The sequence below is a fragment of the Leptosomus discolor genome, chromosome 2 (assembly GCF_034619465.1).
Source record: "Leptosomus discolor isolate bLepDis1 chromosome 2, bLepDis1.hap2, whole genome shotgun sequence".
Classification (NCBI taxonomy): Eukaryota; Metazoa; Chordata; class Aves; order Leptosomiformes; family Leptosomidae; genus Leptosomus; species Leptosomus discolor.
Window position 1 is genome coordinate 81,031,500 of NC_141392.1, and position 15,270 is coordinate 81,046,769.

The following is a 15,270-nucleotide window of genomic DNA, read 5'->3' on the forward strand; positions in this document are numbered from 1 at the left end:
ATCTTGATTGCCAGCATTTTGAGAGATTTTTTAAAATTTAATTGAAGTGCCATCCAAGTTCTGCTTGCTTAAAAAGGTCTTTCAAGTTTGCGATGCGAGTTTGTATTTATAGCATTAACACAGCCGTGTTATTTGTTTTGTTCTTGTCTAGGTGCTTGAACTGGATTTGATTTCTCATCCTGTGGATCACTGAATGAGTAACAGATGGCCTTGCCTCGTCTTACCGGCGCTTTACGCTCCTTTTCAAATGTCACTAAACATGAGGATTACAGTGAAGAATTAGCTGACTTAACGGTAAAGAAGTCTTCTATTGCATTGCTATTTTGTAAGAGTAGGCAAGCAAGACTGGGCTGAGTATGTATAGTTTCCTGTGAATTCCTTCATAGTGTCCTCACTCAAAGTCAAATTTCCTGTAGCTTTGCTATTTATGCTAGGTCCTTACATGTGCTATATGAATAGAGTTGCTTGGCTGTGTTAGTACAACCCTGTTGTTTCAGCTTTCAGGAAGTTAAGTTGGGGTGGGCTGGTATGTTTTTAGCTGTCATGCAGAGCTGGGGAGCCAAATGTTTCGCTTCAAATATTAAGTTCACCTTGGACTCTTGTTGGGGGCTGTTTAGAATAAAGGTTCAGATACTGAATCTAGGTACTTTCCTTCCCCTCCCAAGAAATAATGCATTAAAGCAATAGACGCATTGTGGGAACCTGTAATGTGAACTGAATTTGGAATCTTGGGGGCTGTGAATCTCTTGAAGTTGCAAGAGTTTGGCCTTACAGAGAACCCTGCCTTGGAAAGAATAAAGTAGTGAGAGAGAGAGCGTGTGTGTGTGTGTCCTCCTTCTTCCTTACACTCAGGGAAGAGTGTAAAGGACAGGTAACAGGGAAACTGCTTGCAATTATTACTGCATACTGACTGAATGCAGCTAGAAAGGAGTGTTTTTATCTGGTGTTTAGTTTTAAAGGAACCTCCACATAGTGATTTGAAATAAATAAATAAATAAAACCAAAATATTTTGCATTTTCAGACTAAAAGATCAAAACTACATGAACAGTTGCTGAAGTCTGATCTTACTTGGAAGAAGATAATAAAGTTTGTTGATGACAATTTGGATAAAAAGGAACACCAAACTGTAAATGGAGATTTAAAAACTATATTACAAGCTGCAAAACAAATAGGTATGTTTTCATTCTCTAGTAGTCTGATAATACACTATTTTCTTGGGGTTTATTTTTTCACGCTGCTTTCTGCCTCATACTTTGCATAGTGGTGCAATTTTAGTTCTACTTTGATGCCAGGCTTGCCCTGAAATATCTTTGAAACTCCAGTTAATCTGATATATGTATGCACAATTTTGTCATCTGTTTTATATTAAAATAGGATCCCATTGTTATGTGAGTATTCTTGCTTTATGATAGCATTGTATTTGTTGTATAGTGTGTGCTATGGTTTGCGATCAAGTAGGCAAAAGCAACACCTTCTTTTGGAATGGAAGTACTCTGAGAAAAGAACCGTCTTGGTGTTAATCTGCTTGGTATCATGAAGTATTGGACTGCAACATAGATAAAAATGTAAAAAATGTTTTCTGCTTGAAGTGTTTGGTGTTGAGGACAGAAGTAGATATTAAATTTCACTCATTTGGACTCAGAATCATAGAATACCAGGTTGGAAGGGACCTCAAGGGTCATCTGGTCCACCCTTTCTTGGCAAAAGGAAGGGACAAGCCCCTGTAACAGTTCACATACCAACTCTTCCTTCCCTGACGGTGGGTCCCTGTCTACATCAATCTGGATTTTTGTTCCCAAGGCCTAGAGGTGAAGAAAGTATTGAGAACCGCTGCCTCTTCAGCATTGAAGGTGACTAATTCACCTCTCCCATTTAACAGCAGGCCAATATTTTCCTTCTGTTCCTGCTGATTGTTTACGTACCTGAAGAACCCTTTCTTGTAGTTTTTGACGTCTCTGGCCAACTTCAGTTTGAGCTAAGCTTTTGCTTTTCCAACTACATCTCTGCATGCCCTAGCAATGCCTTTGTAGTTCTCAATGGGTATTTGTCTGCTGTTCCATCTCTGATGCACTTTTTTTGGTTTTGAGCAGACTCAGAAGCCTGCAGTTAAGCCAAGGGGTCTCTTGCACTGCCTACTTCCCTTGCCTTTAAAGGGGATGAACTGGTTTTGTGCTTCCAGGAGAGCATTCTTGGAAAAATTCCCAGCTCTCACTAGCTCCTTTATCTTCCATGGAACCTTCCCACTGAATCCCTCTCAGCTGAGCTCTGAGCAAGCTGAAGTTTGCTCTTCTAAAATTTAAAACCTTTGTCTTAGTACTAACCTTCAGCATACTCAGCAAGATGTCAAACTTCGCAATACTGTGATCACTGCAGCCAAGTCTATCACTGTCAGGTTTTCTTGGTTTGTGAGTAGCAAGTCCAGCAGTGCTTCGTTCCTGGTTGGCACGTCCGACGTTTGTATGAGGAAGCAGTCCTCTATGCATTCCAGGAACTTGATGGATGACAGGTGAGATGCTGCATTGTTCTTCTAACAAATGTCTGGGTAGTTGAAGTCACAAATAAGAACCAGCTTCTGTTGACCTGAAGCTTGGTCAAGTGACCCAAATATTGCTTTATTGGCCTTATCAACTTGGTTTGGAGGTTAGTAGGAGGTGCCTATTGTAAGATCCCCCTTGGAGATGACCCCTCTGATCCTGACCCAGAGGCATTCAGTAGCACTTCCACAATCGCTGTAGTTGACTTCTGTACGCTCGAGGTTCTCTTTTACATAGAGCACGACTCCTCCACCTCTTGTTCCCTGCCTGTCTTTGCAAAACAGCCTATAGCCATCCATCATGATCCTCCAGTCATGTAAGTTGTCCCACTGTGTTTGTTATTCTTGTGAATCATAACTTTCTGACTGGGCTCATAGCTCCAGTTTCTCCTGTTTGTTCCCCAGACTGCATGCATTGGTATACATACACTTGAGGTGGTTGGTCTTCTGGTTCATGTCTTGGGAGGTGGCTAAGGAACATTTGTCACTGCTCTAGTTGGCCTGGTTTATTCCCCAGTTGGTTGCAATAGCGTGAGTGTTGCCACTTTGAAGGATTCGGGGTCCAGTTTAAAGCCTGTCTCACCGAGTTGGCCAGCCTGCTACCAAAGATTCCCTTGTCCTTTCTAGACAAGTGGATCCCATCCCTCCCTAGCCGGCTATATTCATTGAAGAATGTCCTGTTGTCGTTGCACCCTCAGGGCTTTGTAGTCTTCCTTGGTTCCACTCACGTTCCAGCTTGTGGTGTCATTTGTGCCCACATGAAAGAGTAGCAATGGATAGTAGTCTGTGCTCTTGGCAAGTTGTGGCACCCCCTCAGCAATGTCTTGGATCTTAGTTCCTGGAAGGCAGCATACTTCTCTTGACCTCCCTGTCAGGCCAGCAGATGGGTACCTCGTTGCCCCTCAACAGAGAGTCACCCACTACAAGCGCTCGTTGCATCCTTCTGCAGTATCCACTGTATACCGCTGGTACAGTTTCTCTTTGCAGACCTTGCTTATGGGTGTCTGCAGCTGTTAAAACTTCGTATCTGTTTTTTGCTGTAATGCTGGAGGGTGGGGACTGAAGCAGAGTCCTGCTTTTGTGGGTCACTGGTGTCCAAGGTGCCTCATTCTCTGTGATGTCCACCACAGGAGCATGGTTCTGAAACCACTTATCTCCATCTCAGCCCCTCTAATACTGCACAGCCTTTTAACTGTTTCCTGAAACTCGGCTATGTGACACAACAGATCATCAACCTGTCCATTTCTTCTGCAGGTACTTACGTTTTCTCTAGATAAGGGTCTGGGCACTTGCTGCAATCTACCGTCTGTAGGAGAGTCTGAAGGACTCTGAAGGAGTCTGAAGTCTCCTTCCTTACCAGTTCCAGCTGGGTGAAAGTGTTGGACATCTCGGGGGTCTTTCTATGTAGAAACGCTAGTTTTGACTCTGAGGGAAGTGCCCACCATTACGGTAGAGACCCCTTGAGCTGGCAGGGTGACTATGCTCTTCCGCACAAGCTGCTGCCCCATGCCTTGGCTGCCCACCCAGGTCACTGGCGCTCCCCAGGCTGCTTTTTCTACATGTGGGGGTGGTTGCAGCTGCTCTGGCAGCGCCTGGACCTCGTCAACGTGTCTCGTGAGAGCTGCCAGCTCCCAGTGGGTCTCTCCGCTGCTTGGGCATTTCCCTGCTTCAGGAAAACCTGCTGTGCGCTGAGCTTTTAAAACTTGAAATATGTTATGGCCAAGAAAGTGTGAAAACTTAGTTTTGATTGGAAGCTTAGTTTCTAATCAACAGACTAAAACTAATTCAGCCTGTGCTGTTAGCAGAATTGAACTTCATCAGCTCATGAACTGAGCATATGGCTCAAGCTCTAGCTGTCACATGTTTAAGAGTTTTTCATTTCAAACTAATAGGTATGTTTTCTCCTTTTCTGATTGCATTTCAAATATCTTGAATAGAACTCGTAAGTAAAAAGACTGAGAGAATTATATCTATATAAAAAAATATATTTGCCTTTTTTGTCATTATAGAGCAGTTTTCTATCACAATACAAATGTTAACCTGCCTCACTTGTGATTCTATTTCTCAGCAGTTCTTTTGGAAATAACTAGCAAATTGAGAAAGCAGTATCTAAACACAGACTGTCAAAAAAGGCTAAACCAGTTGTTCATGCCTGGCATGTAGTAATCAGTTGTGCTGTACAGTTTCGAAGAGGATGTCTGTTAAAGCTATTAATGGTTGTAATGGCTATTGCTTTGGTGAGTCAGAGAAAAATTTCGAGTATTTCTGAAATCACTGACAAAAATGTTTTCAACTCATCTGACGATACACGTTCTAAACTTTGCTTTGTGGTTCATTCCTTCTATGTTAGTGACATAACTGTTATTTTTACAAATATGGTCCTAGTTTTTTTTAATCCTCATTTTTTTTTCTAATACAAGTATTAGAGCTTGTGTTGGTAGTAGACTTTTAACCCCTTCAGGCCAGAAGTTAGGCATGTGGCTGCCTGTCTTTCTGAGACAGGCCTCTAGGAAGGGTCACCTCTCTGCCCCAACTCAGGTACTTCTGCTTCAGTGCACAGGTTTCAGCTGGCACTTGCAATACACAAGGTTTGGGGGACACAAAGTCATGCAAGATGGGGGAGTGAGTTTGCATCAACTGTCAGTGCCTGAAATTAATATGGAAAAGGTGCAGTCTGTATTGACAATAGCTCTGCATTGATTGAGAAGATCTACATAGTTATTTTAAATGTACACTGGATATAGTTTAATCATAAGAGGTACTGGAGTAAAATGTTGGCTAAGTTAGGGCTGACAAATATGTAATGACTATGAAGTTTGCAATATAAAAAGTAAGATCATATGTAGTATAGCAAGTAGGAAAAAATATCTGATGATGGGGAAAAGAGGTTACAAGCAAAGTAAGTATTTGCCATTCTTAGCTGCAAATGCTGTCTGAAAATAATTTGGCTTATTGGTGTTTTCTGTATTAATGACAGAAAAGAGTATTAGTTATGTGATTTTTTTTTTAATTTTTTTTAATTTTCACTTTTTGCCAAAGATGACTACAAAAACTTTCTTTTTTTTTTTTTCCCCTCACAAGCTATAATAGCAGGTCTAGTGTGGTGGATAGATAAATTGAAAGACTTGAAAGTAGTAGTGCTACATTTTTGTTTGATGGAGTGGAGGGGACAAAACAAATGAAAAGAAATGCATGATTATTTAGTTAGAGCAACTTAGAAAGAAACCATCGGCTTTGACACTTCTGAATAAAGATGTGTAATGTTGCGGAGACACAAACCGGAACAGATTACAGTGACTGAGGTACAAGCTGAACTGACAGTAATGTTCCAACTATCATCATCAGAAATGGGTAGTAGGGATGGGAATTGCTTGTATGCCTTTTTACTTTAATTTCAGGGAAATGAAATCTCAGCCTAGGCAACAGATACTGTAATATTGATTTACTTTAAGGGGAAAATGTCACTTACTGAAATGATCTGATTGGCTTAAAAACAAAGGGAAAGAGTAGCTTCAAGTAGCGCATCTTTTGCCGTCTTGGCTGGCTCATTGTATTCAGAGGGGAGGGGTAGTATTTTCTCAAGAGATGCTTCCCTGAATAGGAGACATTGATAATAAAGGACAATTAGCACATAATAAACCTAAGAGCCTCTTCTCAAATCCTTCAGTACAGTTGCTCTTTTAGGAGCGTGTACTTCTGTTCTGACACAAGTGACTTATTAAATGACGTGTATTTGTATATTAGGAGTATAAGAGTGAGGTTCATGCGGCCAAGCTTATGACTATAAGTTTCTAGATGTTGGTTTGTGGGTTTCAGGGTTTTTTTTGTGATTCCTACATAACTAATGCGAAGAGGGAGGCTGAACCACCTTTTCCTTTGAGATATATTTACATATATATTGTATACACGTGTATTTTCATCACGTATCTTCCATCTGTAGGGATCTAATTATCCTGTAAATATCACTTCCAATCCTCTCTGAACTTTCAGCTTTTGGGAGTGCACCATAGGGAAATTCAAGAGAAATAATTTTTAGGCACCTCCATTTATATGTTATGTTTTCAGTTACTCAGCCTTGTTCCATCTGCTTATGCTGGATTTCTTTTGCTTCTTCCTGTTACATTGTGTGGAGAAAGACTCTTGCTTTTGCTGGAGTTAAACCTAACCTAAGTTGAAACACGTTAGAAGTAACAATGTCAAAGTAATTAAGAATCTTCTCACTGATTTCAGTAAGTTTTTTAACAGGCAGAAAGCGGGGACATAAAGAAATTGTAGTGAGGCTGGTGTTGGTCTCTTCTCCCAAGTAACTAATGACAGGACAAGATGTAATGGCCTCAAGCTGCCCCAGGGGAGATTTCGATTGAATATTAGCAAAAATTTCTTTACTGAAAGGGTTGTCAGGCATTGCAACAGGCTGCCCAGGGAGGTGGTGGAGTCACCATCCTTGGAGGTGTTCAAAAAACGTGTTGATGTGGTGCTTAGGGACATGGTTTAGTGGTGGGCTTGGTAGTGTTAGGATAATGGTTGTTGGACCTGATGATCTTAAAGGTGTCTTCCAATCAAAATGATTCTATGATTCTATGAAATGCATAGGCCCATAACTGAATAGCAGAGGTATACAGAGGCAGACACAAGACGGTTTTGATTGCTGAAAAGAGAATAGCCACATTTACTATGCCAGAAGTGCCATTTGGGGGGGGTTAAAAAAAAAAATAATATTGTTGCTTTTAACATAAATAGTTTGTTTTAATGGTTCTTTTGAATCAGCCATACCAGGGGTTAATCATAAGTAGTATCACTTAACTCTAGCAGAGAACAGTACAATTTCTGCCAGTTGATCTTCTTATAACTAAATTGACCAGATAAAGATATCTTGACAATAGCAGCTTGCAAATCACATTAGGCTTTTAAGATGTTTTTAAAATTACACAATCCTGTAAGAAATGCTAATTCTACTAAAAATGTTGGAGTAACCTACCCAACTTTTAGAACGCATGTTTTTAAACTTCAAAAAAAATTCTACATGTTCTCCTCATATAAAGCAAACAGAAAAACTCCAGTATGCTGGCTGGTTTTATTTAGTTTATGCTTGATGACTTTTAAAATTTTGTTTAGTGGTGACATTTTGGTTCATCATATGGTGTTTTGCTTGTTTTCCTTGAGTACCTTTGTGAATATTTGTGTAAGAGGTAAATTCATGTTTTTCTCTAACAATATATTTTTTATTTGCATAATATGATTTTTTTGTAGATACAAATCTAAATTCATGCATTTATTTACTTAATTTCTTTGGGCAATTTTTCTAACTAACACACATTCTGTAGTAATTCTGCTGGGAATTGCTACAAGAACGTAGTAATTCCCAGCTGAGTTCTGTTAGTCTGTTATGAATATTTAGATTAGGCAGTGAATAAACAGTGAGACAAAGTGGAAATTTGTTACCTTTAAAAAGCTCATAAATATACTATTGTGAGTTTAAGACCTCAGGCAAGTTTTTCCTCTAACTCAGAAAAATAAGAAAGCATTGGTAATCCTTAATATGAATTTGTAGTAAGTAGAAGGGTAATGATGACAGATGTTTATTATCAGACACCTTTTATAATTTAGTACCTTGCAACAATTGCTACTGGTTGTCATGGTCTTCATTTCATATGCCTGCTGATGAGACTTGGAACAAGAAATTGAATACAGTTATGTTATAGGCAATGGAAGAGAATTAGTTTGAGGTGTATAGTTACATTTGGTTTTGGTTTTGTTAACAGTTGGAGCTGAAAATGGACAAGAAGCAATTGAAAGTGGAGCTGTTTTTCTCTTTAAGACATTTCACAGGAAAGAATGTGTTGGCCATGATGAGACAAAGGCGATCAAGCAGATGTTTGGGCCATTTCCATCATCATCTGCTACTGCAGCTTGTAATGCCACATGTCGGATTGCTTCTCACTTCACTGAAGAACAGCTTACAGCCCTCATACAGATGGCTGAAGAGCAAAATGGTGATAGCAGAGTGTTCTTTGGTAAAAATATAGTGTTTTCATTTGACATGCATGATTTGGATCACTCTGAGGAGCTGCCTGTGAATGGTGAGGCCGATGCACAGAAAATTATAAGCTTAGATTATAACAAATTTCTGAATAACCAGCTGAATCACTTACAGAATTACTGTGATGAGAAATCTGATCTCAAGTCTTTGGAAAAAGTAGATGATTCTTTTTTATGGTGTGAAGTTGGAAAGTATCTGAATGAATCTCAAGGGGGTACCCCTGGAGGGCCAACAACAGAAGACCTCTGCTGTACTTTGTACGAGATGCTTGCTTCTACCAAAAGTGGCGATGAACTTCAAAATGAGGTACAGTAGTGTATTAACCATACAGTGTGTATTTGAATATTGTAGAAATGTACAATTATTTCCTATTGAATTATGCCAATATACTTTATCAAAGTGTCATATATGCTTTTTCTTTTTTTCTTGTCTTTCTGTCTTGAGAAGAGTTACAGGACAGTATCATAATTTACCAGGCAGAAGATGGATGTAGCATAAATTCTATGTGAACAGTCTCCTTTCCCCCATAACAGACAGGCTATTTTTTTTTTTTTTTTGTCATTTGCTTAGCTTCAAGGTGGCTTTCAAGGCATGTGCGGGAGTGATGATTGGATTAATCTAGGCAAGAGAGAACTGGTTTTGAATGGGGTTCGGAAAGAATTACTGCAATGTGCTAATTGCTTCTTCCTGTGCACTTTTCTGTTATGCTTACTTTATTTTTTCCTAACTTGCCCTGCTTTACTCCCCTGAAAACATCCAGTACTTAGATTCTCAAACATGACTTTTCATAAAGACTTTAAATGTTGGAAATTTGTTACAGAACTACAGCTGATTGTAGAAATGGACAACCCTGTGAAAGACGGTAATAATGAAAATTTGCTGGAGTTTTGCCATTACAATTGCAGATTTTATTCTTCTTAACAAAAATATTAAGTGATAGAGAAAAGGACCTGAATATTTCTTTTTAAGTTTAGATAAGTAGGTGTTGATATCCTTTGCATAATGATATAGTTGCTGAAGCCTTATTCTTGTTTCGTTTACTAGTCAGTAGACCACATTTTGGCTGTCCTTTTGAGCTATTTTCTGTATATGAATATTTTCTTACAAACTTATAGTTTGAGCACCTAAATATGAATATAAAGGGAAGCTGATCTAATTTCTACTGCATTAAAATATATTTGAAAAATAACACTTTTATACAAGTCTGCAAAGAGTTTCATAATTTGGGTGGTTGTATTGAGGGAAGATACATGAAAACAGAAGACTGAACAGGTTTTGGAGAGGGAGATTGAATAAAGAAACTTTCATGTCAAATGAAACATAAAAAAAAGAGTACCTTCATTTACCATAAGGACTTGAAGTTCATTAATTATAAAGATTTCAAATTTTTTTTCCTAGATTGGCAAAAGACTTTTCATATATAGTCACAGGGTATGCAGAAATAATTCCATACTTCTGCATAATGCCTACTTAATGTCTAAGTTTAATTTGTAAAATGTTAAAGGAAATGCTTGGAACATTTCACCTGAAGCAAGAAAATTTTTTTTTTTTTATTTTATTTTATTTTGCAACTTTATGATCATAATGGATTGCTAAATCAATTGGTAGAAAGTTCAAGATATCAGTTTTTATGTAGATCAGCACTAAAGACTTCCTTTGTTTTTTTGGAACAAAGACTTTCTTGCAGAATTTCTGTTTTGATGGCTGTACTGGAATTTTGACTTGATAATATGAAAAAATTGTTTACTCTGCCAATGTACACGTAGCTTTCTGAAGATTATTTAGCAAGAGTAAATACTTTCCTTTGCGTTACTAGAGAGAAAATGGATTCTTTCCCTTGAGTGTCTGAAACCTGCATCGTACCTTGGATTTTTAAGAACTCTTAGTAATAAAAAAAAATAAAATCAATTTCTCCCCATTCCCTTATTTTGGTCCCCATGTTGCCTTTCTGTGCAACAATCTTATTAATTTATTGTTCATTGCACAGTGTGGGGGCTGAGGAAGGGGTAAGACTAATTAGAACCTGATCACCTTTTGTTAAAAACTAGCTGGCATTTGTATTGTGCTCCCCCTAAAAGTAGTCATGACCTGAGCATTTCTTCTGGGCTTTGGATTTTATCGCCACTTAGGGATTTTATTTTTTATTATTATTATTTTGCTGATGGCATCATTAAGAGCAGATGGTGCTTTTAAACCTGAAGATAACCCGTTTCTTAGAACTAGGTCATAGATTTGCTATATGAGATGGTATACCAAGTATGTGATTGAACATTCATTCTGAAAATCTTAACATTAAATGGGGTGATGCATACATGCTAAAGTCTGTATGCTCTACAAGATTCTTTTTTTTCTTTATAAACCAAGAAAAGAAGAACTATTGATATGAAAGTGTAATTCTTTGAAAATAAAAATCCAGATCTGTAAAATACATTTTCATATTTTGATACAGTGGCCATGTCTGTTCTTATATTTAGGAAGATACCACCACCTGTTTAATAATAAACAAGAAAAGAACATTCTAGTGGTGAGGATAATGGCGAGTGGACTTCTCTAAGACAATTTCATTTGATCCTTAAGCAGTTTATTAACATGCTAAATCACATTAAGAATATGAACATTTTTAGATCGCTTCAGGGGTGACATCCTGGGTTTTTTGTACTACACATGTATGCTATTTAGATTTTATTTACTTAATGAACTCTACAAGGAATTTAAATCAGCTTCTTTCTCCAGCACCGTATAGCTACTGTTTAAAGTGGTTGGAGAGGTAGAAGAAGAAATACTTTGTTGTTTGTTTTTCATTTTTTAAGAACATGCCCCACTTCCTTTGGGACAGTCTGTTTATCTGGGACATCAGTGATGAATCTTAATTAGAGGAAAATTGATTCTTATGCTTACAGTGATATGGGAGTTATAACTTGTTTTATAAGTGTTTACGACACATGCTTTTCATTGGGGACATAAAGTCTAGTAAAGCTAAAATGACAGCTACTGGAGCGTGCTTTTCACTGTATGTCAGATTTTGTTGTTGAGTATGAAGTGGTAACACGACCATTATTTAAAAACAGGAAGAAAAAGCTGATGACAAAATATAGTTTTGCCCAATAATCCTTGTGCTTTATTATTATTATTTTTTATTAAAATTTAGCATACAGTACATTCCTCATTTCAAATATTCGGTTTCTAGTATATGATGCTTTCAGAATGAAGCTTGAGGCATCTGAGAGCATTTTAGCAATTTTGCCACCTAACCCCTCCCAGGATAACTAGGAAAAAGTTGGAAGAGTTTTGTCCCTCTTTGGTTACGCCATGCTGTTGTCAGAGGGTGTGTCTCTTTTTCTTTTTTTTTTTTTTTTCTTTTTTTTTTTTTGTGAACTTTTGTCATAATCTATCTGCAATATTTTTCTGAATTTTAGTTTGGAGATACCTGTCTCTATTTTTACAGTAATGCAAAGGTGCATTATCCCTTTGTTGTAACAAAACAGGAAGAAATTTCCCATAGAGGAAAATAACTAGAGAAAAGAAGAAATGCAATCAGAGTTGTGTTAAGATCTAGTTTATGCTGCATAGATTATGAAATATTGTGTAATTTATTCATCTCAGGCTAAGGAAAGAACTTTGCTCAAGTAAAATTTAGAAATATTAATGTAATTCAGTTTATTAGATTAAATGGTGTTTCCCAGACACAGTCACGTTAAATGCCATATAAATGACTAGAAGAACACTAGGCTATGATGTGAAACAGCACAACTGTTTCAAGAAAATTACGTTGTAAGTAGTAGTTTGCGTATTATGTGAGTAGTACATATGCTTACTTATCTCTATATATGATACATTTATTTGCCGGTAAAATAAGGCACAAGAAGTTTACTGCTTAGGCTTCTTTTGTCTGCTTTATAGTTGTGACTGTCTCTGGCTCTCTGTTAAATGGTGACATATACATGTACTTGAACTATAGCATCCAGGGCTTCCATCAGTTAAATACAGTCCAGCTGTATCGTAAACTGTCGTAGTGGGAAGTGAAAATTCCTTTTTACTTCATTTCTAAGAATAATTCATTACTCATCATTCCTACCGAAAAAGTAAGATATGGCTTCTTCCTTGTTGTTATAAGCACCTGAGAACATTCAGGTAATGAAAACTGCAGTAAGAGACCAATGTGGAGTTTGAAGGTGCCAAATCCTTTCTTCAAGGGTCAAAAACATTCCTTTTAATCAAAGTAGACCTGAAATCAGTAAAGTACAAGTTGTGGAATATAGGTTTTATATGATGGGGAAAAAAAAAAAAAGAGGTCAAGAGTTGAGCAGCACCTCTTCCTGTATGTATTCCTTAATAGAACCATCCAGTAGCACACTCGTCATTAGAGCCATAAGGTTACACTTTGTTACTGAAATCCAGTTCTTTTCATGCTTATTTCAGAATGGAAGTTAATAGATTAATTTGTTGTTTTGTTTCAGTGTGGTATTTGTGCGTCTCTGAATGATGTAGCAACAGCCTGGTACACAGTTTTCTGCAGGCTCTGCTATGTGGAGCTCTGTTGTCTCTCAGGCTTCTGTCTGTAACTTTAGCTGCCTTTGTCACTGGTGGCAATATAATGATTTCTTTTTTCCGCTTGAATTCACCTACATTGTTTCTGTTGGCCTATCCTAATCCCACCACAAATGTCTGCCAATATGCTTTGTTGGTTGAACCTGTAAATGCTCTTGGGATCAAGAACAAGTGGAACTTAACTAATTTGTCAATTCAGCCAACTGGCAGGAAGCTTCTCTGTGTCTGCCACCAGCCTTTCTGTGAAAGAAGTACAGAAAAGTAAAGGAAAGCAAAATCCATTTAAACTTTCACAGAATCTGGAAGGGACCTTTTCTGTCACTGATAAAATATCTTGAACTAAGGAAGAGTCATTAATAAAAGAATGTGGGGAAGTTTGTCCAAACTTCTCCCCTGAAGACTACTCCAGGGTCTTGTTGTCTGGGTGGTTAAAATGAACCCTTGTTATCTGCTTTCCGCTTTGTTCAGGGCTGGTTTTATATCACTTTTCCTGTGCTACAGTTGTCCTCTTTTCTTTAAACCAATTTAAAAAATGAGCATGAAAGAACTGCACTTGCAACTTTTTTTTTCCAGATGATGCTATGCCTTTTTCAACACTGCCTTTCCTTTCATTTACCCTTCAGGCAGTTCCTTGCCAACTTTTAATTCTTCTATTAACACTCATCTTCCCAAATTTAACAAGTCCTCATGTGGAAAATAGCAATGTCTTAAATGAAGTCCACATGTGAGACAACTACTATTTATTCATTTTCTAGATTAATGAAGTGTTAGACCAAGTGACGTATCATTACTAAGCCGACACTATGTTTATGTCATTTTCTAGTTACCTGTATGTCTTTTGGGTTTTGGTTGGTTTTTGCGTGGGGTTTTTTTTTTCATAATACATCCTTTCAACTCTTCTCCGATCATATTTGTATTTTTCTTACCCACAGTGTTATTGCACTGGTAGATGTATGCTCCCTGACCTACCATTTCATGTGTCAGTTTTGGAAGATTTATGAAAGGTTATCTTGCACTCAAACTGTCAGAACAGTAAGCTCTGAATTTTGTTCCTGGCTTTGATGTGATGAATTTTATATCCATAGTCTTTTTCTCTTTAACCACCTTATCCTTATAGCCAAAGTAATTTTTTTTTCTTTAACCATAGACAAATTTGAGTTTTAATTCAAAAATTAAAATTAATAAAGTTACAGGTCAGTAATTAAGACTAATGATGAATCAAAATTTCCTTTTTAAAAGGGAAATTTGTGCTACAGTAAGGGGCCTAGACAGTGAAGCCAGCTAGGCTGTGGAACTCTCAATGGAAAACACACCTGGATACTTTCAAAGCAAAAGACACAAAAAATATTCCCTGATTTAGGGATATGAGCCAATAAATAGAATCATAGAATACCAGGTTGGAAGGGACCTCAAGGATCATCTGATCCAACCTTTCTTGGCAAAAGCACGGTCTAGACAAGATGGCCCAGCACCCTGTCCAGACGAATCTTAAAAGTGTCCAATGGTGGGGAATCCACCATTTCCCTGGGGAGATTATTCCAATGGCTGATTGTTCTCACAGGGAAAACTTTTCCTCTTGCATCCATTCGGAATCTCCGCAGGAGTAACTTTTATCTGTTACCCCTCAGCTTTTCCATGTGACTTCTTGTAAAAAGCGCGCCTCCATCTTCTTTGTAGCCGTGCTTTCAATACTGGAACATGGTGATAAAGTTTCCCCTAAGCCTTCTTTTTCAAGGCTCAGAAAACCAAGTTCTCTCAGCCTTTCCTCACACGACAGGCTTCCCCGTGGATCATCTTTGTGGCCCTTCTCTGGACCCTCGGCTGCCTGTGCACCCCGTGGACTGCTTGTCTAGACCATAACACATCAATTTCCCTAGGAGGAGACTGTGAGAAACCATATCAAAAACCTTGGAAACATCCAGGTAGACAGCGTCCACCACTCGCCCCACATCAGCCAAGCAGGTTACTTTGCTGTAGAAGGTGGATCGGGTTTGCCAGGCACGATTTGCCCTTGGTGAATCTGTGCTAGGTTCTCCCAAACATGTGCTTCATTTGACTTGTGGTAGCCCCCAGGAGGATTCGTTCCATAACTTCCCCAGGGACTGAAGTAAGACTGATGGGCCTAGAATTTCCTGGATCCTCCTTTAA

At 38.1% G+C, this 15,270-nt stretch overlaps 1 protein-coding gene across 2 annotated transcripts in view; it reads left to right on the plus strand.

Annotated features, from left to right (window-relative positions):
* The first annotated feature begins 204 nt into the window (after positions 1-204).
* The window catches only part of ASCC3 (activating signal cointegrator 1 complex subunit 3), a 270,966-nt gene continuing 255,900 nt past the window's right edge, over positions 205-15,270 (plus strand). Inside the window, exons 1-3 of one of the 2 annotated variants that reach the window (XM_086482448.1) lie at positions 205-302; positions 1,031-1,173; positions 8,297-8,880. In XM_086482448.1, the coding sequence (XP_086338574.1) occupies positions 205-302; positions 1,031-1,173; positions 8,297-8,880 (825 nt within the window). Of the gene's footprint in view, positions 303-1,022; positions 1,174-8,296; positions 8,881-15,270 lie in introns of both variants that reach the window. The other variant, XM_086482447.1, reaches the window with a different exon arrangement.